Source organism: Trichosurus vulpecula, chromosome 4, assembly GCF_011100635.1.
Source record: "Trichosurus vulpecula isolate mTriVul1 chromosome 4, mTriVul1.pri, whole genome shotgun sequence".
In the NCBI taxonomy this organism is placed as follows: domain Eukaryota; kingdom Metazoa; phylum Chordata; class Mammalia; order Diprotodontia; family Phalangeridae; genus Trichosurus; species Trichosurus vulpecula.
In genome coordinates, this window is record NC_050576.1 from 133,446,328 (window position 1) to 133,473,828 (window position 27,501).

The 27,501-nt window shown below is 38.2% G+C and overlaps 2 protein-coding genes across 2 annotated transcripts in view; one reads left to right on the plus strand and one right to left on the minus strand.

Annotated features, from left to right (window-relative positions):
* The window catches only part of LOC118846839 (kinesin-like protein KIF28P), a 56,884-nt gene extending 56,144 nt beyond the window's left edge, over positions 1-740 (plus strand). The window contains 1 exon segment of the mRNA XM_036755545.1: positions 206-740. Coding sequence (XP_036611440.1) covers positions 206-379 — 174 coding nt within the window. The 3' untranslated portion in view covers positions 380-740.
* On the minus strand, positions 175-17,570 carry SCCPDH (saccharopine dehydrogenase (putative)). The gene is made up of 12 exons (XM_036755271.1): positions 17,259-17,570; positions 13,961-14,073; positions 13,265-13,345; positions 11,606-11,735; positions 9,544-9,593; positions 8,394-8,524; positions 7,500-7,617; positions 6,704-6,823; positions 6,558-6,614; positions 4,487-4,598; positions 3,006-3,087; positions 175-1,663 (listed from the first exon to the last, which is right to left on the minus strand). Exons 1-12 carry the CDS (start codon positions 17,449-17,451, stop codon positions 1,558-1,560), a joined length of 1,293 nt encoding a protein of 430 aa, XP_036611166.1. The 5' UTR covers positions 17,452-17,570; the 3' UTR covers positions 175-1,557.
* Positions 17,571-27,501: the final 9,931 nt, after the last annotated feature.

A 27,501-nucleotide genomic window follows, 5' to 3' on the forward strand; every position in this document is an offset into this window, starting at 1 on the left:
CATCCTGGAAGGCATTAGTCACTAAACTTCTTTTGCTTGCCAAAATGTGAAGAGTTAATTTCTGTGGGTAATTGTACAAATGAGGTATAGAATGTGGTCCTCGGCTGAGCTCTATGTGACTAAGCCAGGGCTTCCTTAGGTATTACATTATTCCAAAAAAAAAGACACATCTACTCTTACTCATTTTGGTTTATTTATTTTTCAGGAAGATGATCAAATGTTACGTCCTTTTACACAAAGACAGTCACATCTCTTAAAGGACATTGGTGAACTACTTGAAGCTAGCCTGTGGAAACTGAAAAATGATGTTGCTCTTATAGTTAAGAAGAAGAGAGAGAGTTTAGTGCACACCAAATATCGAGGCTCCAGCTTCCCATAAAACATTTGAAATTCACTTTAACTTGTTAATATTAATGCTGGTTTACCAAATGCTTATGTTTTTATAAAAGAAGCTGAATAGGTTAGTTACTGATCAAAAAATTCTCTGTAGTTTGAAAGTGAAATCTGTAGGTACATAGGATAAACTGTAAATGGCTTAAAACTCTAAATTTTTAAATTATATGCTCTCATTTAAACCAATAGTTTTATTTACTTCATGTGTATAATAATTAGCTAAGGAAATTCATTAAAGCAAAAGCTATTTCCAAGGATAACAAAAGACATTTTAAAAGGCTGTACTATTTTATGTGTACTCATATTTTAATTCTGAATGAGACAGCATGATAAGTGTTTGGGTCTAAGAGAGAAGCACAAACCAAAACGGACCTTGAGAAAGTTGGTCCATTCCCTCACATCCTACAACTGAATAAACTCTTGTGCCAGAGAGGTGCTCTCCCCAAGGTCAGACATCGCAGATACAAAGATGTTTTATCATTTTTGAGACCAGACTCTAAGGCTATATGGCACGTTATTAGTATTTTAAGAAACCCTTGTATAGCTTTGGTGAGGAACAAGATACTTCAATGGAGACCCAGTTTTGGCCTAAAAAGTGAATGAGGAACAAACTTATTACGGGCACTGAAAATCAAAGAAAAATCTTTATCAACACACTCAGGTATAAACTTTACAAATACAGCCAGAAGAAGAAAGAATCACTAAGTATTATTAGCAGGTAAGTTGGGACATAAGAAGCACATTCAAACTCCCAAGTCAGTACAAACAGTACAAACAGTCATCTAGATGGCAGCTGAACTTATTCTTCATCTCATTAAATAACCAAAGCTGGTTAGACGGTATTGAGAATCAAGCTCTAGTAGCAAAGGCACATAAAAGCATCAGGGAAACTCACTGCAAAGTTGTCCTCCATGTTTCAGAGCTCACTCCTCCCACCTGACCAGCCACTTCACATCTATCTAAGGAAAGTATCTGATGTACTTTTTAGATCCCTCTGACAAGCAATGATAACAGTTAAGAATAGCAACTTAGCGCATGTGTGCCAAGCACAAACTGCTTTTTATGAAAGCCTTTTTGCTCTGATCACATGGAATTATCTTAAGAATTTCAAGTATCAAATGGAGAAGCTGTTAATTCATGCAATTTTATAAATATTTCTACTCTTTAGACTTCAGAGCTGCTAACGACACTAAATTCAATGCCACATTGGTTGAGTCTTTCAATCAGCTTGGTTTTGGAGAAAGCGGCTCCTGGTGTAAAGACACCACCTCTGGAAAACAAGATAAATTAGAATATTATGACAGAGTATCCAAGTCCTGATCCCTTTAACATGCTGCAGAATTATTTTGCAGATTTCTTCCAACAATCATGTAAGTTACAGTAGAATCAAAGTCATAATTCTTAAACTCTGAAAGATTTTTTTATAATCTTTTTTTCTTCTAATCATGATCATTTTCACACTCAATTATTGAAATGAACATCGATTTTACTGAAGGAAAGCCAATGCCATCTGTGCCACCACTGAGCTTCTCATCTGGATCAGTTAAGTACCCTGACACAACAGCCCCAGGGGACCTAATCTATTCCAGTTTGGGACTCTCACTCTAGGGTGGAGCCACCCTCGACAATTCCTCCCTCCCCACCAAATACAGTAATTAACTCAATTAAAACCATGCTTCTGGAAACGGCATATGGTTGACTGTCTGGGAACTCTCTACACATCCTTTGATTCCCCTGGTTAAATTATTTTCTCTAAGCAGATGATTACCAAATCTATCCAGCCCTAGTCTTTCTCCTACTTAATAAACTCCACTACCTCTAGGATCAAAAATGACATGTCTCTGTTTGGTATTTAAAGTTCTTTAGGACCTGGCCCAACTTTCTAGTCTTTTTACACTCCCTTCACACACTCTCGACAGTCCTGTCCTACTAGTCTGCCTACTATTCCCCACTTAAGATGCCTTACTTTCCTGATCTCAAGGTAGAATCTCTCACTTCTTTTAAGATGCAGCTCAAGCACCACCTCCTCCAAGAGGACTTTTCTGGTCCCTCCCATTCCCCTAAGGTGAGCTTCCAAACCCTGTTATTTGTCTTCTAAGTACCAACTTACATGTATGTTGTCTCACCCCAATCCCCAGTATTTAATGAATGTTTATTGACTAATTGTTTTAGGCCCTAATTTTTTTTATAGGCTCTAAAAGCCTGTAGTTTCAAATTACTTTGCAGGGTTGTCCTATTGTTACAGCAACAGTTCAATTCTCCATTAACATAGTTCTGAGCTAGCTATTCATTTATTGAACTAACTATCCCATTGTCCCTTAAATGTAAATACTCTCATTATCAACAGTATATAGCTCAGGGCTGATTACTGGGCAATGATTTCATATTAGGCACGTATAGTTAAACAGCAAGACTTTTCTGCCTAAGCTTGGGATCCATGTCCATTTTTAAAAGCAAGTAGTTGATAGAAATAACCGATTGATAAAATAATTTGAATATCCCTGTATCTTTGGACCAATGGCATTGGAAATACTGAGAACCATCACAAAAAAGGCAAAGGTCTAACAGCTATAGATGGGCTAATTCTTCTAGGTATAAGAAAACCAACTCACCCTTTAGGAAGCTCAGAGGTATCTTTTAAAAGAGTCAAAGCTGCCTGAACCATTGCTATGGGTGTAGCCACATAACCAGCCTCTGCAGAAAATATTTTATTGAAAGAAAAAAAAACTTAAGCACTATTTATTCAAGGTCACATACTCCAAAGAAAATTGTTTTTGTCATTTTTGCATAAAGAACTTTTAAAACCTAACCTACTTATGAAACCCAATAACCTAGGCCTGGGCCTTTGATTTTTTTTTCTTTTGGGAAACTGGGGAGAAAAGGAGAGTAATGATTTGATAGCTGTGTGGAAACTCCCTCCATTGATGCAGATCAGCAACTGATGAGTCTTAAAGTCCTGGAGAAAGTTCTGAGATACGGAGAAGTCACACAGTCAGTATGAGTCAGAGGCAAGACCTAAATAGGTCTTCTTGGCTCTAAGGCCAGCCAGCCCTTTATCCACTATGCCACACAACTGTGTGCTATCTGCTTCTCTGCGTTCTGCTTCCAAAAATTAGTTATTCAAACAATCTCTCTATTTCTTACAAAGTAACTAATTATGGTTACTAAAGCTTACAACGGGATATACAATCAGTGATCACTCCCACACCTATGAAATCTAGGTCTGCTTTCCTCTCTCTCTTCCTCCATAAAAAAAAAGCATCAAAAGTTAAACAGCTTGCAGTCAGTGATCACCTGTCATATGAGACTAAAAACCAACCCACTTTAGAAAATCATTTGAGAATCTGAAAATGATGCCCAGCTTTAGGAATCTGGCTTGACTGATACAAAAAAAAAAGTTTACATGTTTTACAAATGCTGTCTCTGTAGCTATATCTATATATTCAGACTACTGATATTATAATCAAGATTTATAAGCCAACCAGCCCATTTCAAATTAAAGTGCTAACTTTAGCCTCAATTTTTCCCAAACTGGAATTAATAAAGCTAAATAATTGATTTTACTAAAGAAAACCATTGTGATAGATGTTATTTACTGTAAATGCCTTTACTCTCAGAATACCTCATTTCAACTTGATTCATGTAATTGATGCAAATACATTTTTAACATGATTCTCAACTTCTCCACTTAAGTCCAATGCCTCATTGTGGAGGTGATCCTGGATTCTCTAAAGCAATGAAAGCATAGTATAAACTCAAGCAGGAAGTATAAAAACTGAAAAAGCCTCAAATACAAATCTAGCAACAAACTAAATGTCTGTTATCTAGGGACCATCCTGGCTAAGTTTGAAGAGACTCATCATCAAAGGATTGGTCTCTACATAAAAAATAAGTTGCTATGGCCAAAAAATTCAAATCTCTCTGACGGTGGGGCAGCTTTGGGATTTGGATAAGTAAAGGAAGTGCCCAAATGAGTCAAATCATGGACCGCTAAAGCAGAAAGGAATCAACTTCTTTTTTAAAATGGCTGTAGAATATATACATTCCAGAGCCCCAAGAAGAAAAGCTCAATGTACCTAAATCACAAACATACCTGGTCCTTTCACTTGGGTACAAATTTTAATATTGGGTTTGCCATGTTTTGTAGTATGGTCGGGGCTATATCCTTGACCAAAGAATGTAAATGTAAATGAAGCATCATCCATCTGCAACAGACAAAATAAAGAGACATTTACTTAATATGTGTTTCTTCTTTGAATATAGGAATGCCTGTTATTCTCTAATCCATAAAATTCCCATTTTCAGAACATGAAAACCAAGATTCAACTTGATAAATCATATCAATCCTTTGGGAAAGAAAAAATTCTAACTTCTTTGATATTTCCAACTTTCAAAGCAATTACCCCAAAAAAAAAATTCCTTATTAGTACATCAGATCTGCTTAGTTCTTATTTCAGAAAGATTAAAAACACCTAAAAGTCCATTTATCCCATTAATATTCTCACACTGTATTTTCTTCAGTTGTACATAATAGCTCTGCCTCCCCTGCACCTTCCTTTGTTAAAAAACTGTTACATGCCCCTAAAAGATATCTGACTACTCAACAACTATTTATCAAGCACCTCGTGTGTGCTGGGCATGAGTATAGAGTGACTGTGAGATTCAAAGAAAATATAAACCTTAGTCCTTTCCTTTCCCTCTAGGACTTTACAATTTAGTTGGGTAGATAAAACATATACAGCTAGACAGATATACTATCTTTATACCACGTGTATATGTATATGCACTCACGTACATGTGTGTACAAATGTGTATACTTACATAGGTGTACATGTGTGTAAATACACATGTATGTACACATCCATACATCCAACCACCCAACCACGTAACTATGCTACACAGAGTCAATGTGCACATGAATGGTAAAGACAAAAGGTGCCAAGGGAGTTTAAAAAAAAAAGTGTTCTGGTTAAGGTAAAAAGAGAAAGCTTTCAGGGAGATATAATCAAAAATGGCTCTTGAAGAATAAGACGGATTTCAACAGCTCAAGAGGCAAAAAAGATGTTCAGAATGTGCTAATAACCAATCTGTCTAACTTGAGCAATTGTGTGAGATAAGTGGAAAGGAGGCTGTGGGCAGATGGGAAGGCTTTACAATCATGACTGATGGCTGCTGGATCTTATCCTGTTGGTAATAAGCAGCCATGAGAGGTTTAGAGTGTGGGAGTTACATAATCAAAAGGAAGGTTTACAGAGGGATACCACTTAGGACAGGGGTTCTTAATCTGATATCTTTGAATCTGTGGGGTTTGGGGGTAAATATTGCGGTATAGCTAAATAAATGGTTTCTTTTGTAATCCTATGTATTTTATTTTATGCATCTAAAAAATTATTCTGAGAAAATGTTAATATGTTTCTCCTAATTACCACAGGGGTCCATGAAATAAGAAAAGCTAAAAGCTCTCAAATTGGGACATTAATACAATAGACTGGGTATGAACCTGAAATGGCCTTTTTAGTATAAGGATATGAAACAGGCCTTGGTCTCAGTGATTGATTAGGTGTTGAGGAATAAAGGCAAGAGAAGGGTCAACATTATTTTTCTATTTAAGCTTATTTTTCAGTCGTTTTTCAATGTGTCCAACTCTTCATGACTCCATATGGGGTTTTCTTGACAAAGCTACTGGAGTAGTTTGCCATTTCCTTCTCCAGCTCATTATACAGATGAGGAAACTGAGGCAGAGTTAAGTGACTTGCCCAGGGTCACACAGCTTGTAAATGTCTGAAGCTAGATTTGAATTCAGGAAGAGGAGTCTTCCTGGAGGCCCAGAACTACTGTGCCATCTAGCTGCCCCCCAGTAACCCAAATGTCAAAGATCTAGGGACACGATACAATTAAAATTAAAAGCTTACTGTATTCTCAATATGCAAAACCAAAGATGAAAGATGTTTTTAAAACAATCAGAAACTAAAGGTTCAATACATATTTAAGGTGAGGGTTTAATTTTTCATTTTTCTGTTGTTATTCAATGGGGTAGAGGAGCTGTGAAAGGGACAGCTTACAAATGTGTTGGGAAAAAAACTAAAGGCATTATGCCTCTTACCATTAAGTTTGATGATCTAAAACAATTTTGAGAAAATGCTTTATAAACAGAAAAAGATTACCTGTTTCTGTGTTGGTCCTTGTTGTGAGACATACCCAAAGGAAAATAACCAGGGAAACTAAAGAAAAAAACACCTGGAGTGAATGTTAAGAGAACAAGTGAAAAAGTGCTTCGTTTAAAATTTAAACAGTTGACAGCCGTACTTACTTTTACCAGAAGTTGTCTTCCAATGCTAAACTTCACAAAGAGTAAAAAGAAAAGTCCTGCAAACATCAGCTTAATAACAGAAGTGAGGCCTCCAACAGTCATATAAGCAGCGTACTGTACCTAAATAAAGAGCACCAAGCTGTGAAACGACATTCTGCACCTTGGCTATACTAATTAACATAAAGATTTAGTTACTTATAACTCACTTAGTTCTTACATATGGACTGGGGGAGGGGGAGAATTCAGTAGAAATAATGTTATAAATGCTGTTTAAGCTCCTAGGATAGCCCAGGAAAACTCATTTTAACCCATGATATCACAGAACTGTACGGAGCGCCACCTTGAATGTCTGAACTGTTTCTATGTGAATTTGTTCCTAGTTCCAATTTGGGGCACCAGAAACATATCCTCCAGATGCAGCCCTGGCATGGGACAACGCAGCAAAAGAACAGAAAGAGAAGAAGCTGTCCAGGTGTACCACGTACGGGAAAAGCTATTCCCATGGCCACAGCAATGAACAAGGGGCCAGCCAACACTGTTGTAATATTATGGACTCAAAAGTCATGTAGCTAAAATTTAATAAAAGTATTAAATAAATTTAATAAAGTAATAAAACAAAAATAGGTTCCTTGGGAACCATCTGCTCCTGCCTGCTTACAGATTCTGGTTTACATCCAAACAGTGAAGTGAGCAGAATTTGGCTCTTTTGTTTTGTTGCTTTAAATACACAAGATTTCTATTCAGGAATAATTAATAAGGGAAAATATATAGATGAACTTCAATCATATAAACATACTGGCGTTTCCTGAAAATTTTCATGCAAGAACCGCTGTGTCCGCTTCACAACAGAGGCATCAGCTCCCATGAATGGAACAGAATATTCATGCAGTTCACGACAGTAAGAAACAGGCCATCTAAAAGAGAAACACAAAATGAGGGCCTCCTTCCTCTCTGCTCCCAGCAGAGCAACAGCTTAGAAACAAGGTCTTAAAAAAAAAGGGGGGGGGGGAAATGTGATGATCCTCTAATGGCAATGACAATATGAAGGCTGAGATCTGCTCTGAAGCCAGCTTGATTCTCCTTTCCTTACTTCCTGTCTCCATGAAGAGAAGTTCTGGAATAAATAAAGAGTGCTCTGCACACAGTGAAGATCTATGCCATAATTTCTTTTTGTCAACAGCCTTCGAAAGCATACGAATTTTAGATTAAAGAACCCACATTTCTGCAGGCAAACCCTAAAAGCACTAGACAGCTTGTACCAACAGGCTTCACAGCTTCAGGATTACATTTTTCCACAACAACCAAAAAAAAGCTCTCAATAAGACACAGAGCAGACGAGAGTATCATATAGTAAGATGGTTGAGTTCTAACACAAAAATTTTAATTCACAATGAAACTTGACATTGGGTAATAAAAGATGTTACAAAATTACTTTTACTCCCAGGCTCTAAATATATAATTACATACGGAATATTCCTTTTTAGGGTGATTTTAATTTTATCTTCAGGTTTCTTTTTTTATCTTTTTACTTTAATTGATACACTGATCATAGAAGCCCACACATTCTATAGTCGCTCTAATTAATACACCGCATTCCATTCCTTCACAAATTATAATGAATAATATTCAAGTGAGCAGTAATATGCTTAGAATAAGAGGCATCTCACTAACAGATCTTAGGGTTATATACCTTTTTTTCAATTTTGAACCAACAACTGGAACTGGTTTCATATTTGATTGTTTTCGTAGGTTTCTTAAACGCTTCTGGTCACCTACACCATGAACAGCTGACTCCCAAGTGGCATCATGAATACACAATCCCTGTTGAAATATTTCAAGTGACAAAATACTTCAGAAGTGGCAAATTACACACACACACACAATACCTTTATCTTATTATGTATGCACCATTACAGTGCATATTTAACTGTTGAAATTATATTGTCTGAGATACTATCAGTTATCTAACAGAGCACCTAAGAGAGACTTTCTTAATTGGTTGCCGTCCTCCAGAAGTCACTAGCTTCAATACATTTACTGTTACATTCCCTCTCTGACAAAGGACAATGCATCTGTATCGCTGACAGTCACTATCATAGCCACTATTCATGTTCTTTCCAGCAACCCTGTACCACTCCATATCTTTATCACCAAATCATATTCCTTCCTGCAAAGTGGAACCTATTGCCTAAACATAAACCTACTGCCAACTGTAGAGACCTCTCAGACCACATGCCCCCACCTCCTGATTTTTTCATACTACTCCTCAAAGAACATTCTATTTATTACCTAGAAGAATCCAGGCAGTTAACTTCCCCAAATTTTCTGGCAGGGGAAGGAACTCATGATGCAGGATCCCTGGGCTGACAAGTATTCACACTCCCAAATTTGGGGAAGGAATAAGGATGGGAGAGCTTGGAGCTGTACTTTACTTAAGGGAGGGCAAAATGTTCTCTTTGTGAGAGCAATTTCGCCCTCCTACCAATATGCCAAAAATTAGGCTGTCAGGGCCTCAAGATCGGGAGGCAAGAGTGGGGTTTCGGTTGTTTCTTCTGACTCACCCAGAGACATGAAGGGAAAAGCCAGACTTATATAAAGGCAGGGTAGGTAGCATGGCTTTGAGAAGGCCAAAAGTATCTCCCTTATACTGCTTGAAATTCTACCAATAAAGAAGACTGATGTGTTTTAGAAGTAAGTAAACTAGAGCTGGGAGAAGGGAGGACAGGGCAACAGAAGGAAGAAGACTGAGAGCTCCTTTTGGAACGGGGCATAAAGGCAGCATGAGCATACAATCTTTCTCTGGATGTTTTTAATAATTTAAAAAAGCTAACAACACTAACCTCAGGTCCTGAATTTACTGTCAGGAAACTTTCAACAGCAGTCAGAGTACCTTAAATGTAGGGAAAACAGTAAAGCATCAAAAAATTAAGTATAATCATCCATGAGAGATTCAATTTCTCCATTTATTCCTCCTTACCTTGACCCAATTTTAATATCAACAGTCTGATACTGGGGCTGTGAGCCACAAGTCCTGGAGTCTAGCCTTAGCTTGTAGCCAATTCAAATACAAGATAACAGAAAACATTCAAGGTCCCTGGAGAGTGTGTTATCAGCCAAGAGATCAACAGTTTAAAGAAGACAAACACAAATCTAAAAGTTTGAGAATTTGAAAGAAGTTGCAGCCTGCCTCTTCTTGGCTGAATTACATGAAGTTCAACATGGTAGCAGAAAATTCTCTTTTTTAATTGAAATAAAAAAGTTTAAATTGACTTAAGAATGACAAGCCATATCTTGGGCAGTTCACAATATTTTTAATAACCCATGTAAACCGTGACTGGACCCTACTACTTCACCTATCAAATTACAGTGTCATTAGCACGAAAGAGTAGATAGTGATGAACTTGAAGTTAGGAAGACCTGCATTCAAATCCCACCTTTAACTGTTACCATGGCAAATCATTTAGCCTCTCGAAGCTTCAGTTTCCTCATCTGTAATAATGACTGACATTTGCAGATTAAGCCAATTCCCCATGGTCCCACAGCTACTAAGAGCCAGAATGGGACTGGAATGCAGGTCTTTTGGACTCCAAGTCCAATGCTCTATGTGCACCATCCTAAATCACCTCTGTAAAACAGAGATATCTATTATGTGCTTTATAAACTTTAAATGGCAATACAAATGTCAGTTATTACCATTCACCTATTTAACTTTAGGGGCAAATTCAGGCCTACAGAGCTGAAGGTGCCAGAAGGCCTCCTAATTAACTTAGGGATGTTCAAACACTTGTACATGCGATAGCTTAGTATACAATCTACAAATACTATCAACCGAAGAATTTATTTCCAAATACTACTTAAGACTGTATGTATAAAAAGTACATATGTATGTATGTAGGTATGTACAAAAGTGTGTAAAAAGTATCCTAAGGAAATTTTAAAATCATTCATAGATTAAGTGTAAAAGAAAGTGTGCATGTATTAATTTTTTGGTCCGAAAGTCAAGTATTATCCAGTCCAAACCCTTCCTTTTACAGATGAGGAAACTAAAGCCCTCCCCCCTAGTTTACAAGACATGACCAAGGTCCCACGGCTGATAACACACTCTCCAGGGACCTTGATTCACCATCCAGTGATCTTCCCATTGTTCCTAGTGTAGATTCTGCCACATCAGCATTATCTTTAAATGTCGCCCAATCAATAGCACAAAAGACTAAATATAAACAGCCCCATGTTAAAAAAAAAGAGTAAGATTCTCATTGGCTTCATTTTTAGAAAAGATGCCTGCAAATCTGGAAGGACATACTGATCAAACTGTTAAGATCAATAAAATTCTTGTGGAAGATAAAAGTAACACTGGATTTTTTTTTTGTCCAGATCTATGATTTCAATGGCATAGGGAATTCTCAAGGGTAGAAACACCCTCCACTGATGCAGATCAGCAATTGTTTTGTAACTTATAGCTGAATTGTTTGAAGCACAATTGTAACTGAACATGACCTTGGTTAAACAATTACTGTGTTTCAGAGGTGGATGAACGTTCACCTCATCTTGCTGACTTCAAGGCTCAATCCACTACGCCACGTCTTGATTTTAAATTAGGAAAGCTTAGCAGTAAATGCTTATTTTTTTTTGCATTTTTCTTCAGATATTCCATTCTTCTGCCCCCCCCATTAAAAAAAAAGTTCTCCATACCTTCAAAATTTAGGAAATTTTACAATTTTTAATCATAACTAAATTATGCAATGGATTCTGCTTCATTATTAAGAACAATTTTCAAGTCTCACAAAATTTGACAATTCATCATTATACCTGTATCTAAATATCTTTATATTATTCATCAAACTAATCACACATCTCAAACTTCCATGCTGCTTACATGAATTATTGCTTATCACTAGTTACCTTTCAATTTATTTCTGGTATACAATACTCCTAGATCAGCTGGAATGGAATCAAAACCACTGCTTCCAATGACATACACTCCCTTCTCTGCAGCTTTTTCATGATACTTCCAATACATTTCTTCTAGAAACTGAAAAATACAGGAAACATTTAAGAATATAATATTCAACATAAAGTGTTAACTATGCAGAGTGGTCATAGATGGGGGAACTGTTTTTAAAAAAAAAACTTTTAAAACCAACAAAGCTTCAGTAGTGGAAACTTACCTCTACTGCTGATTAACAACAATGTTACGTAAGATTTAACTTTACTTAACAAAGTTATCTGCACTGGCCCTAGGCACTTTCAGTTTTATAAACATCTTTTTTATGGCCTTATTATGCACATAATACTTGTTTGTCACTTTGTTTTGAAAGTTTAATGAGTGCTTCTCTCACAGATTTCCACTCAGCCATCTAGATTTGTAAGACATGGCTTTAAACTTTTTGTTGTAGCAAAGAACTGGAAATAAAGGGGATTTAGCAATTGGAGAATGGCTAAAAAAATTATGGTCTAAGAATGTAATGAAATATTATACTGTATCTTAAGAAATGACAAAAGGAATGGTTTCGGAAAAGTTCGGGAAGTCTTGTGTGAATTGATGCAAAATAGAGTAAGCTGAACCAAGAAAATATTGTATACAGAAACAACAATGTAAAGAAAAAACTGTGAAGGACTTAACTCTGATCAAAAGCAATGAGCAAGAAATACCAAGAACCAATAATAAAGCAAGCTACCTGCCTTCTGGCATAAGAATAATGGACCCAAGATGTAAAATGAGATACTTAACTTTTGGACATGGCAAACGTATGGCTTTGTCTTGCCTGACTATGCTTATTTCTTACAAGGACTGTGTTTTTTTTTTTTTTCATGGGAGGGGAAGATTTAGGGAGGAGGGGAGGATAGTGATAATGCTGCTCTTAAAAATAAGAAAAAGGATCCTTAATAAATTCAACATTCAAAGCTGACCTTGTGTCTCTTTCTAAACTTCTGTTATTTAACTGTCACTTATATAACTAACCTCTTGTAAAATGATGCTGAAGTCATGTCACTATTTAGAAAGGGACTGAATTAGAGACTGATTGGATTGCTGACATTTCACTATGCTATTTGAAAAAATGAGTTAAAGCCCCTCTTCCCTCACTTTCACTCCTCTTCCCATCTCTCTGAATTCTCCAGACTTTCCCACCATGTCAAAGCTGCATTCTCAACCTGAAAGATCTCTCTATCTCTGCAGCCACTGCCACTGTCACCTCTTTCTCCTCCTGGTGAGTTCCTGCAGAATACTCCAAAGGAAAGAAGTGCCCAGGCCAGCCATGCTCACTGCCCTCCCAGTTCTGCTCAGGACTCTCTGGATTTCTCTCTCTCTCCTTTACCCACTCACTTTTCAGCTCCCTTTCCTGTGTTGTTTTCCTCTATTAGAATGTGAACTCCACAAGAACAAGGAATTCTTTCTTTTTGTTTGTATTTGTATTTTCAGTACTTAGCATAGTACCTGGTACTTAGAAATGCTTAATAAATGTTTTTTGACTCAACTCCCTACCAATTTATAAACAATACTGAACATTCACAAATTATGCTAAACTGTATATTATTTTAAATCTTTAATATTTTATATACCTGTGGTTCCCCAGAGATGTCAATACAGCTAGCTCCATTTTCAATACATGCTTTGACCACAGGTTCTCCATAAAATCGATACTAAGGAAATAAAAAAATACATAAATTATCTTTTTAGGCAGTTAAAATGAAGTAAATGCTCTCAATCTTGCCTAACAATGGAAATTGTTAGAGGAAAAGAAACATTTCTGGTTAATAAGACTATATTGTAATCATGATCTAATGCTGTGTAAATTAGTACTAATGATATACCATCTGTACAGTTTGAGCTCTTGCACTCTTATTGATAGTGGTGATTACGTTTTTCACCAAACTATCCACACTTCCACCTCATCCCCCTTATGAACAATGAACAATAATCTTTCTTTTGGAAGAATACTGATGGCCAGTCTTAAAGTTAGTCTATAGTCCTGAAAAAGAAATTCTCTTTAATTCTGATGCATAGTAGGAGAATTAAGCCTGCAATCTCACTCTCAAATGGCATTAAGTAGTACAAACCTATACTACATAGAGTAGTGAAAAGAATCCCTGGGAGCCTATCATTTCCCTTCTCCTCTGGCCTTGCAAATGTGTGATAACAGGGTTAAGGACCTCCATGCTAACTATCCGGCCTCCCTCCTTCCTACCTTATGTTCCTTTAGAATACAAAGTAGCAATTTTGCTAGAAAAGAATGTGTTGTTTGTCTGATTACTTACTGGTCCTACACAATTGAGAACAACAGATGCTTGTTTAGCCATTTCATCAAGAGAGGCTGGATTAATGATATCACAGATTATTATACCAACTTCATCTGGGAGTGTTGGTCTTTCTAGAAATCAAAAGAAAAATTATAAAAGAGATCTGGTACAACATTACATCCTCTGGATCTTTTAAAACAATATTAACTAAAATAATCTAAATCAACAAACATGTATTAGGTACCTACTACTTTCAAGGCACTAGGCTAGGCAATAAGAATACAAAGACAAAACGAAACAAGGCTCGACCTCAAAGATCTTAACTATCTACTGGAAGGATGCAACAGGTAAACAGATAAAAAAAACTTCACACCAATTGGCAGTGAGAGCACCGACTATGTTTGCCCTAGGAGATGGTATCTGAGCAGAGCCTTCAAAGATTCGAAGAGGTAGGGCAGTGAAGAAAGAGTGTTCCCAGGTGTGGGTCAAGTTTAAAGGGAAACCGGAATGCCAAGTTCAGGGATAGGCTTAGTAGGCTAGTTTGGCTAGGGACTCAGGAATCACACTCTTCACCTACTAAAACACATAGAGCTTTTGCTTTACCCTAAAAAAAAAAAAGGCTGTTTAATTATTAATATCTTTCACCAAGTAATAAGGAAGACAAGGTCTCTTGACCTTCACATTTTAGATCTCCTAAATATTTAGAGGAAATAATGTTTATATTAACAATTGTTTAAAAAAATCAAAAGGGTAAGTATATAATACCACTAATTTAAAAAAACTAGCATAACAAAGTGTGATCTATAACCTTAAATAATATTACAACTTTGCAAGGGAGCTCACGTGGCTGAATAGATTAGTATATTAACTTTCTATGAAGACGAGTCTCCACAGTTGGGGCTGGGGAGAAGAGAGTAATGGGTGTTGGCCTGGGCCAAACTTGGGATTTCTTGGGTATTCAGAACTCTCTAAGAGGCCATCTACCCGATAAGCAAAGCAGCACCAGCTCTGCAATTTAGTCTTAGAGTGTTGCCTAGGGGCACTGAGGGATTACACAACAAACGTTAAATCTGGTTTTCCAATTCACTCTCCCATCAACAGCTAAAAAAACAACAGTTCAAGATAAAAATTAACTTGAAAAAAGATAAAAAGAATGGAGAAGACAATGAAGGTGAGATTTAAATTTAATGCAAAGAAGCTCACCCCATAATACAGGTTGTCACAAAAGTCTCAAATAAGTGACACACTGGGGAAATTTCTAACTTATTAAAAACCAGGAAAATACCATTACCACATGTAGAGTTAAGAGACTAGACAAGCTAAACCAAGGTCTTACTTTAACTTCAAAGTATGTATTTCCAAACATTGCTTATAAAAACTCAACAAACAGGATCTATAAACAACAGATAACTATTTACAAAAATAAAACCCATTTATTCAATACATAAAAGGTCAAAGGATACGAACCATTTCAGTTCTGAAGAAGAAAAACAACGGGTTACTAATCATACAAATTCTATAATAATCAGAGATATGCATATTAAAATGTTAAACAGGGTGTGATCCTTTTTTTGTCAAGGAACCTTTTTGACATCTTGGTGAATCCTACTTAGTGTGTTGTTAAATGCACAAAATAAAATGGGTAAGATTATAAAGGAAATCTACGTTATTAGAAATAAAGATGTAATTTTTTTTTCCGTCCAATCTCACAGACCCCCGAAATCTTTACATTTCCAGGATTTTTGGACTTGAAGCGAAGAACCCCTATTACCACCTATTATCTAAATTTTCAAATAGTTCAGAGCACTAAAATTCAAATATTGGACCAATTCTGAGGAAACACGGAAAATATTCCATTGTTGAAACAGAGTGAAATGTTGCAATCTTTCTGAAGAGCAATAAGCAATGCTCATGACTTTCGACCTACAAAACAATCTCTGTTTTTCCTTAAATAACCTCATTAATCTTAGGAGATCACTAGGTCGAAGGTCATGAGCACTGCTTACTGCTCTTCAGAAAGACTGCAACATTTCACAATCGAGCTGCTACATGGCACAGCAGACAGAACACTAAGGAAGACCTGAGTTAAAATGTAACTTCGGACACTAGCTGCGTGACCCTGGTCAAATAACTTTACCCTGTTTGCCTCAGTCTCCTCATGAGGGAAATGGCAAGCTGCTCCAGTATCTCTACTAAGAAAACCCCAAACAGAGTCACAGAGAATAGAACACAAGTGAAAAACAACTGAACAAGCTGTACAAAATAGTCTGTTGTTAGCTTTATTTGTGATTGTGAGAAACTGGCATGTTCAGCTCTTTGGGAGAGGGCTCAAATAAACTCTGGTTTATTTATTAATTTAGAAATAATTTAAAATCTTAAGTCATGATGTAAAACCAAGCTTTCCGACTCAGAATAAAAACAACAAAACCCGAATCCGCACAGCCACACCTCACACAGATGTTGTCTTGCAAAGTTTACATTTTCCTCTTTTTAGCAAAGTAAACAGTTTACATTTAGGATTTTGGGTCCGATCTCATTTTTCCTGTTGCTAAGTTTTTTAATAAAAACAATTATTTTTGAGCCTGCATTTTGCTAGTCTGCAGGTGTCTTTTCCGGCGCTCCCCGAGGCCTGGAGCTCTCTGCTGTCTCCTCTTCACCTCCGAGCTTCCATGAAAGCCTCGGATAGGCTCCCTCCCGCAAGCATCCTCTGCGTCCTCCCTAACCTTAGCGCCTGCTCTCCACCGTCCCCCACCCCCACCCCCACCTCCAAGGATGCTGCTCCTCGACGGCACGGATTCTGTTCGTTCCCTTTGCCTCTCTAGTCCTCTCCTCTTAGGACTTGGCACAGTGCCTGGTACACAGTAGGGGATTAATAAATGTTTGCTGATTTAGCTGACTGTGGCTTGTTTCCACATCCTTTCCAGACAAAGAAAGACCAAGAGTCCCTGGAGCTCACCACGCCCTCGCAGGAGTGGTACGATTAATTAATTAGTCCACGGCTATGACAATGGGAGGAAACTAAGGCAATACCCCCAAATCCCTCAGAAAGGATGGGAGAAACTTAATTGGGGGGGGGGAGAGCAGGGAGAAAACTGAGCCCTGGAAAGGGTCCACGCCCCCCGCCCCTCCTCCTCCTGCAGGCCCGGGGGAGGGTGGAGGGGGCATGAGGGGGCGCCACCACCTGCAGGGAGCATGCGCGTGCATAATGAAGCTGGGGGACGGGGAGAATGGAAGTGGACAAAGACGGGGGCCGAGGAGGGTCTCAATTCCCCAGGGGTCCGTCTCTTCCCTAGCAAAGGCCCCACCCGCATTTTACCCAATTTCTGTGCGGCCATCTCCAACACCTGCCGCAGCTTCTCCCGACTCCGGCCGGCCACAGCCCAGGGCAGCGCGGAGCCTCGTAGCTCCGGGCTCATCTGCTGCCGGGCCACCTCCAGAGCCACGTATTGGCCGGTGAAGCCGGAGGCTCCGAAGACCACAAAGTGATAAGGCCTCTTTTCGGTCGCCATGACTAGCGAGCAAGGAGACCAGGATCACCACGGCTCAGACACCGTCTACGCCAAAGACCGGGCGCCCAGGAGCGGGGGCGCGCGCCCCCGCCCCCGCCGTGCCACGCCCACGACGCCGTGACGTCAGCGCCGTCACGGCGACCACTGTGCTCTCTCAGCCCTCGCTGTGGTGGCCGCGCTTCCCCGTGGGGCGGCAGGGCAAGGCTTGGGCCCTCGGATACCCTTGCTGCGTCGGTGGTTTGTTCAAGAGGGAGGAAAAGAAAAGAAGTCGGGGGGATGACGGCTCCTTGGCCTAGGCCTGGGAGGCCCCGACGTCGAGAGCCCCGGAAGAGGCTGGACCCATCACTCCCAGACCCCGAGCGCTCCCCTCGAAGACACTTGGTGCCTTAAGTTTTAGCCCTCCCTTTCTCCCTTTAAAAATATACAGGGACAGCATTTCCCAAACTCTATTACTCCCCAAAGTTTATTATTTTAACTCTAGCTCACAACGTTTATACCTAGGAGAAAGGCCATCCAATCCAACCCCCGCATTTTACAGATTAATAACTTGATAGAATGTAGGCCCCTGGAAGGCAGAGATTCTGTCATCGAGTATACGTTCTAGGTGTGGAATGAATGCCAATGGATAGATTACCTGAGATGGAACAAGCAGTACATGGCTTAGCTGGGATTTAAACTCCTTTCTTTTGAGTCCAGTTCCAGCAACATTTCCACTGTACCATGATCCATCTCATCGGATATTTTCACGGTGGAAGGGCACAGAAGAGGAACAGAGTTGCTGAAGGAGAAAAATGTATCCTTTGGTGACTATCAGATGACCTTTTATTTTATTTAGGCTGTGCCTTGGGGACATAAGCACATTCTGTCCCTGAGTCCATATATAGAACCTTTGTCATCATAATTAAACACCCTAGAGTTTGCGCTCTCTCTGTTGATATAGTTGCTTTTGAGAACCTAGGGCAGTTCTTAACATTTTTAAAGGTGGACTTCCTTTGGCAATCTAATGACACCTCAGTTTAATTTTTTTTTAAATGTTTTTCTTAGGAAGCAAAAAGTGACTAGCTAGAGGGTCACATAGCTAGTGTCTGAGGCTGGATTTGAACTCAGGTTCTCCTGATTACAGAGCAGGTGCTATATTCAGTGCACCACCTGACCTCCAATGTTTAAATAATTATACCAAACTTCAGTTATATATTTTTTTAAGTTCACAGACACAGGGTTAAAAATCCCTGTACTACTATCACTCACACTCCATTGTGATATCCTGGAGTGTGTTTTTAGTAGAGAATATTCATTAATAATAACGGACATTGAAACATCTCATTGGAATAACGACTGACCTGGAAAATAGATCCAGGAAAGATAATTTAACAATTATTGGACTGCCTAAAAGCTGCGACCAAAAAAAGAACCTCGACATCTTTCAAGAACTTCTCAAGGAAAACTGCCTAGAACTATCCTAGACTATCCTAGAACCAAAGGGTAAAATAAAAGATTTCTCTGATCGCCTCCTGAAAGAGATCCTAAAATGTAAATTTCCAGGAATATCACAGCCAATTTGCAGCGCTCCTAGGTCAAGGGTAAAATATTTCAAGCAGCCAGAAAGAATTCAAATATCATGAGCCAATGGAATCGCACAAAATTTAGCAGCTTCTACGTTAAAGGATCAGCAGGCTTGGAATGTGGTATTCTAGATGACAAAGGAGCTAGGATTACAACCAAGAATAACCTATCCAGCAAAACAGCATGATCCTTCAGGGGAAAAAAAATGGATATTTAATGAAATAGAGTACTTTCAAGCATTCCCGTTGAAAAAGACCAGAACTGAATAGAAACTTTAACTTTCAAATACAAGATTCAAGAGAAACATAAAAAGGTAAATAGGAAAGAGAAATCATAAGGGATTCAATAAGGTTAAACTATTTATATTCCTTTATGGGAAGATAATACGTGTAACTGTTAAGAACTATATGGCAGTTAGAAGGAATGTATATAGATAGAGGATTTGGGTGTGAGTTAATTATGATGGGATAATTTAAAAAAAAAAGTCAGGTGAGAAAGAGGGATATATTGGGAGAAGGGAGAGGTAGAATAGGGATAATTTTCTCACATAAAAGAGGCATGAAAAGATCCTTTACAATGGATGAGCAGCAGGGGTAGGCAACTTACTTTTATGGAATTGGCTTAAAGAGGAAATAACCTCCACACTTAGTTGGATATAGAAATTTGTCTTACCCAAAAGGGTAGTAGGAGGGGAAGGGAATAAGAGTGGGGAAGAGGGGTGATAGAGGGTGGAGGGAATGATTGAAAGAAGGGTGCATTAAGGGAGACAGTGATCAGAAGGAAAACAGAGTTTTGAGAGGGAGCATGGTAGAAAGAGGAGGATAAACAGGGAAAGATATGATGAAAGGAAATAGTAATCATAACTGTGAATGTGAATGAGTTGAACTCACTCTTAAACAGAAGTGGATAGCAGAATGGAAACCAGAAACCAATAGTATGGTTGTTTATAAGAAACAAACTTGAAACAGACACACACAGTAAAAATAAGGGGCTGGAGCAGAATCTGTTACGCTTGAGCTGAAGTTAAAAAAAAAAAAGGGTAGCAATCATGACCTCAGACAAAGCTAAAATAGATTTAATTAAAAGAGATAAACAGAGAAACTACATTTTACTAAAAGGTGCCATAGACAGTAAAGCAATATCAATATTAAATATATGCATTAAATGGTATAGCATTGGAATTCTTGAAGGAAAAATTAAATGAGTTAGAGGAGAAAAACTTTTACTCTCTTGGAGCTAGATAATTCTAACCATAAAATAAACAAGAAAGAAGTTAAAGAGATGAATAGAATTTTAGGAAAGTTAGATAATCTAGAACTCTGGAAAAATTGAATGGGAATAGAAAGGAGTATACTTTTTTTTCCACAAAAATTGACCATGTATTAGGGCATAAACATCTCACAACCAAATGCAGAAAAGCAGAAATATTTAATGCATCCTTTTAAGATCATACTACAACTAAAAATTATATTCAGTAAAGGGCCTTGAAAACATAGATTAAAATTTAATTGGAAACTAATCAAACCCTAAAAAATGAGTGGATCAAAGAATAAATCACAGAAAAAATAATTTAATTAAAGAGATTGACAACAATGAGACAACATACCCAAATTTATGGAATGCAGCCAAAGCAGTGTTTAGGGGAAATTTTATTTTTTCTAAATGCATATATCAATAAAATAGAGAGAGCTGATCAATAAATGGGACATGCAAGTAAAAAAAAATAGAAAAAGAACAAATTAAAAATCCCCAATTAAACACCAAATTGGAAATCCTGAAAATCAAAGGAGAGATTACTAAAATTGAAAGTAAAAAGACCACTGAACTAATAAATAAAACTAGATAATAAAACAGATAAATCATTGGTTAATTTGATAAAAAAAAAACCCAGATTACCAGTATCAAAAATTAAAAGAGTGAATTCACCACCAATGAAGAGAAAATTAAAACAATGATTAGGAGCTATTTTGCTTAATTATGTGTCACTAAATCTAACAATCTAAGTGAAATTGATGACCATTTACAAAAATGTAAATTGCCCAGAAGAAATAGAATACTTAACCCTATTTTAGAAAAACAAATTAATAAGCCATCAATGGGCTCCCTAAGAAAAAATCCCCAGGACCAGATGGATTCACAAATGAATTCTACTAAACCTTTAAAGAACGATTAATTCCAATACTATATAAACTATTTGGACAAATAGGCAAAGGAGGAGTCCTACCAAATTCCTTTTATGATACAAATATGGTACCGATACCTAAATCAGGAAGAGGAGAAACAGAGAAAGAAAATTATAGACCAATTTTCCTAATGAATATTTTTTTTAAATGCAATTTATTTATTTAACATATTTGGTTTTCAGCATTGATTTTCACAACATTTTGAATTACAAATTTTCTCCCCATTTCTACCCTCCCCCCCACTCCAAGATGGCTTATATTCTGGTTGCCCTGTTCCCCAGTCAGCCCTCCCCTCTATCACCCCCCTCCCCTCTCATCCCCTTTTCCCTTCCTTTCTTGTAGGGCAAGATAAATTTCTACGCCCCATTGCCTGTGTATCTTATTTTTTAGTTGTATACAAAAACTTTTTTTGTTTTTGAACATCTGATTTTAAAACTTTGAGTTCCAAATTCTCTTCCCTCTTCCCTTCCCACCCACCCTCCCTAAGAAGTTGAGCAATTCAACCTAGGCCACACATGTATTATTAGGTATAACCCTTCCACAATACTCATGTTGTGAAAGGCTAACTACATTTTGCTCCTTCCCAACCCATCCCGCTTTATTGAATTTTCTCCCTTGACCCTGTCCCCTTTCCAAAGTGTTTGTTTTGATTACCTCCACCCCCATCTGCCCTCCCCTCCATCATCCCCCGGCCTTTTATTTTTTTTTTCTTCCTCCCTCTTCTTTCCTGTGGGGTAAGATACCCAACTGAGTATGTATGGTATTCCCCCTCAGGCCAAATCTGATGAGAGCAAGGTTCACTCATTCCCCCCTCACCTGCCCTCTCCCCTCCTCCCATAGAACTGCTTCCTCTTGCCACCTTTATGCGAGATAATCCACCCCATTCTATCTCTCCCTATCTCCCTCTCTCAGTATGTTACTCTCTCATCCTTTAATTTCATTTTATTTCTTTTAGATATCTTCCCTTCATCTTCAACTCACCCTGTGTCTGCTCTCTCTCTTTTACATATATATATATATACATACACACACACACACACACACACACACACACACACATGCATATTCCCTTCAACTACCCTAATACTGAGGTCTCATGAATCATACTCATCATCTTTCCATGTAGGAATGTAAACAAAACAGTTCAACTTTAGTAAGTCCCTTGCAATTTCCGTTTCTTGATTAGCTTTTCATGCTTCTCTTGATTCTTGTGTTTGAAAGTCAAATTTTCTATTCAGTTCTGGTCTTTTCACTGAGAAAGCTTGAAAGTCCTCTATTTTATTGAAACTCCATATTTTGCCTTGGAACATGATACTCAGTTTTGCTGGGTAGGTGATTCTAGGTTTTAATCCTAGCTCCATTGACCTCCGGAATATCACATTCCAAGCCCTTCGATCTCTTAATGTAGAAGCTGCCAGATCTTGGGTTATTCTGATTGGGTTTCCACAATACTCAAATTGTTTCTTTCTGGCTGCTTGCAGTATTTTCTCCTTGATCTGGGAGCTCTGGAATTTGGCAACAATATTCCTAGGAGATTTCTTTTTGGGATCTATTTGCAGAGGCGATCGATGGATTCTTTCAATTTCTATTTTGCCCTGTGGCTCTAGAATATCAGGGCAGTTCTCCTTGATAATTTCCTGAAAGATGGTATCTAGGCTCTTTTTTTGATCATGGCTTTCAGGTAGTCCAATAATTTTTAAATTCTCTCTCCTGGATCTATTTTCCAGGTCAGTGGTTTTTCCAAGGAGATATTTCACATTGTCTTCCACTTTTTCATTCCTTTGGTTCTGTTTTATAATATCCTGATTTCTCCTAAAGTCACTAGCTTCCACTTGCTCCAATCTAATTTTTAAAGTAGTATTTTCTTCAGTGGTCTTTTGGACCTCCTTTTCCATTTGGCTAATTCTGCCTTTCAAGGCATTCTTCTCCTCATTGGCTTTTTGGAGCTCTTTTGCCATTTGAGTTAGTCTGTTTTTTAAGGTGTTGTTTTCTTCAGTGTATTTTTCAGTATTTTTTTGGGTCTCCTTTAGCAAGTCATTGACTTGTTTTTCATGGTTTTCTCGCATCCTTCTCATTTCTCTTCCCAATTTTTCCTCTACTTCTCTAACTTGCTTTTCCAAATCCTTTTTGAGTTCTTCTATGGCCTGGGGCCAGTTCATGTTTTTCTTGGAGGCTTTGGTTGTAGGCTCTATGACTTTGTTGTCTTCTTTAGGCTGTATGTTTTGGTCTTCTTTGTCACCAAAGAAAGAATCCAAAGTCTGAGACTGAATCTGGGCGCGTTTTCGCTGCCTGGCCATATTCCCAACCAACTAACTTGACCCTTGAGTTTTTCAGTGGGGTATGACTGCTTGTAGACTAACGAGTTCTATGTTCTACGTTTGGGGGGGAGGTGCCAGCTCTGTCAGAGCCGCACTCCTCCTTCCCCAAGGACCCCCAGTCCAGACTGGGCTTAGATCTTCAGCAGGCTGTTGCACTCCTGCTCTGATCTGCCACTTAATTCCTCCCACCAGGTGGGCCTGGAGCTGGAAGTAACAACAGCTATAGCTGCCCCACCTCCGCTGCCCCCGGGGCTGGAAGCCACACCGCGAACTCCTTCCACTCCCGCAGCTTTTCCCACTAACCTTCTCCGCAGTCTTTGGTGTTTGTGGGTCGAGGGGGTCTGGTAACTGCCGCAGCTCACATATTTAGGGCGCTAGGGCCCCCTCCGCCCGGCTTCTGGTCTGGATCGTCCACGCCGCTCAGGCTGGGCTCTGCTCCACTCCGTTCCCAGCTCCCAGCTCCGTGTGGAATAGACCTCACCCAGAGACGATCCAGGTTGTCCTGGGCTGGAGCCCTGCTTCCCTCTGCTGTTCTGTGGGTTCTGCCGTTCTAGAATTGGTTCAGAGCCATTTTTTATAGGTTTTTGGAGGGACTCGGGTACGGAGCTCACTCTAGTCCGTGCTTACCAGCCGCCATCTTGGCTCCGCCCCCCTCCTAATGAATATTGATGCAAAAAAACTTAAATAAAACACTAGCAAGGAGATTACAGCAATATATCACAAAGATCATACATTATGACCAGGTGAAATTTGTACCAGGAATACAGAGCTGGTTAAATATTAGGAAAACTATTAGCATAATTGACCGTATCAATAACAAAAGCAACAACAATCATATGAATATCTCAGTAGATGCAAAAAAAAGCTTGTGATGACATGCAACACTCATTCCTATTAAAAACACTAGAAACCATAGGAGTAAACAGAACTTTTCTTAAAATGGTAAGTAGTATCCATATAGAACCATTAACAGGCATTATCTGTAATGGGGATAAACTAGAAGCCTTCCCAGTATGATCCGGGGTGAAGCAAGGATGTCCATTATCACCACTGTTATTCAATACTATACTAGAAATGCTAACTATAGCAATAAGAGAAGAAAAAGAAATTGAAGGAATTAAAATAGTCAGTGAGGAAACAAAACTATCACTCTTTGCTGATGATATGATGGAATACTTAAATTATCCTAGAGAATCAATTAAAAAACTAGTTGAAATAACAATTTTATCAGAGATGCAGGATATAAAATAAAGCCATGTAAATTGTCAACATTACCAAGAAAGTTCATCAGGAAGAGATAGAAAGAGAAATGCAATTTAATATAACTGCAGACAATATAAAATACTTGAGAATCTGCCTGCCAAGATAAACCCAGGAACCACATGAACACAATTACAAAATACTTTTCACACAAAGTCAGATCTAAACAATTGGAGAAATAATAACTACTCATGGGTAGGCCAAGCCAATATAATAAAAATGACATATCTAAATTAATTTATTTATTCAGTGCCATCCCAGTCAGACTACCAAAAAATTATTTTACAGAACTAGAAAAAATAATAAGTTCAATGAATTGCCAGACTTTTAGGATTTTGTTAAAAATTTAAAAAAAACACCCTGAACTTAATAGAAAGTTTGGCATACAGGATCCAAGAAAGATATAAGGTACACATCAAAGACTAATTACAAGGACTCAATAAGGACAGTCTGTTTACTTTTTATATGAGGAAATGTAAAACTTATGTCTGAGATTGTTATTAGTAATTGGGTAGTTTGAAAGAAAGATTGAAAGAAAGAAAGACATGAGCATAATGTGACTGTAAAAAGTATAACTATTTAGAGAAAGGGAAAGGGGCACCTAGGTGGCTCAGTGAGTAGAGCACCGGCCCTGGAATCAGGAGGACCTGAGTTCAAATCCGGCCTCAGACACTTGATGCACTAGCTGTGTGACCTTGGGCAAGTCACTTAACCCCAATTGCCCTGCCTTCCCACCTCCAAAAAAAAAAAAGAGAGAAAGGGAAAAAGAGCAATCTTATACAAATGAGGTGCAGGAGGAAGAATTGACACAGAAATTAGGTGAGTGAAGAAGGCTGGTATTTCTGGAACCCTACTCTCATCAGGAATGGGTTAAAAAGGGTTCTATATCTAGAAGGGTATAAAAGTCTTCTAAATTCAGAAAGAAATAAAAGGCTCAGGAGACAGGGAGTGGGGAAAGGATAAGGGAGGGATTTTTAGAGGGAACCCTGCTCATGGCAGATCTCAGTTAAAGAGAAAACATTTAGAAGGGAATAAAAGTATTCTAAATTTATAAAGAAGAAGTTGAGGAAATAGAATAAGGAGGGTATAGAAGGGTGTCTAGATTAATAGGAATGGGATAAGAGGGAATAACATATATTTGGAAGGCTATAAAAGTCGTCTAAATTCAGTTAGAAACCAGAGGGTAAGGGAAAAGGGTAGGAGGAGAAGATAAGGGAAGGATCTTTGGAGGGGGAGTAGGTTAATAGGAGGGCAAGGTAGTAAAATCTCTTGCCTGGAAAGGACATTGTGTCCTTCAATGCAGTCTAGAATTAACTTAGGTTTTATTTTGATTTTTGTCTGCCAAGTTGTACTGTTCACTCATTGAACTTGCAGTCTACTAAAATGCCCAGATTTTTTTCAAATGAAGTGTTACATAACCACTTTGCCCATCTTGTATTTGCGAAGTTGGTTATTTGAACCCAAATATAGAACTTTACATGTATCCCCTTTACATGTATCCCTGCAGCCTTAGGATTTGTCCCATGCAGTTTGGATTTGGTCAAAAGGGCTGCAATTGAAGACCTAGAGGGCCACATGTGGCCTTGAGGCCTCCACCCCTGTTCTAGCCTGTTGAGATCTTTTTGAACCCTGAACTTCGTCATCCACCACTTTAGCTGGTCTTCTAACTTTGTCATCCATAAATTTGATAATCATGCCATCTAATCATTTATCTAAGTCATTGATAAAAATGTAAATCAGGGCCAAGCATAGATCCCTGGGGTACTATGAGCCAAGTTAACCATAAGCCATTAATGACAAGTCTTTGGGTATAGTCATTCAACAAGTTAAGAATCTACATAATATGCACAATTATACAACGATGTAAAAGGAAAGGAAAATAACAAAACTAAATAATTAGTAATCACAATAACCAAACTTTGGTCCCAAAAAAGAGAGAACATCCAATTCACTCTTTTCTTTGCAGAGGGGAACTAGGGTCTGTTAGGGCATTACAGTTTCTGTTGATAATATTGGTTAATTTTGCTGAACTGCTTTATTTTTCTTTTTTAAAACTTTGTTACAAGGAATGACTCATAAGGTAAAAGGGAGGGATATACTCATGTAATGAAGGTAAAGTAAAAACAAGGTATTAGCAGAGAGATGATGGACTAGCAATGCAGAATAAGATATTTTTAGACATGACTAATGCATTGAATTGTTTTTGCTTGACTTACAAAGACAGACTGTAACAATTCACAGATTCATATGCATTTTTTTTCTTTATATAGTGGTATCTTCATGTTTATTGATGAGTGTTCAGTTCATAGTAAAAGAGAAAATTTAAATTTAAAAGCATAATAATGATAAATATCTTTTAAAAAATCTTCTTAGCTACTTTTGTTTCTCTTATCTTGTCCAAAAAGATACCATGAGAGATTTTGTTGGCTGCTTTGCTGAAGCCTAGTAGGGGATCGTAGGCCCTTCCTACACTATAAGGTCCATTGGCAGGGATGTTATCAAAATTCTATTTCTCACAGCACCTAGCCCAATGGCTTCACTCAGTAGGCACTTAAATATTTGCTGAGTTGAATTTATCGCTCAAGCATGGAGGCAATAACTGTGGAGAGCCAGCTATATCCTGTTGAGCCCTATGCAAGAGGCAAGGCCATCAAAGGATAAGAGGACTTGGCAAGGACCCGCCCTTGCAGCTGCTATCTGCATGGGAAAGAACAGAAATGTTTCAA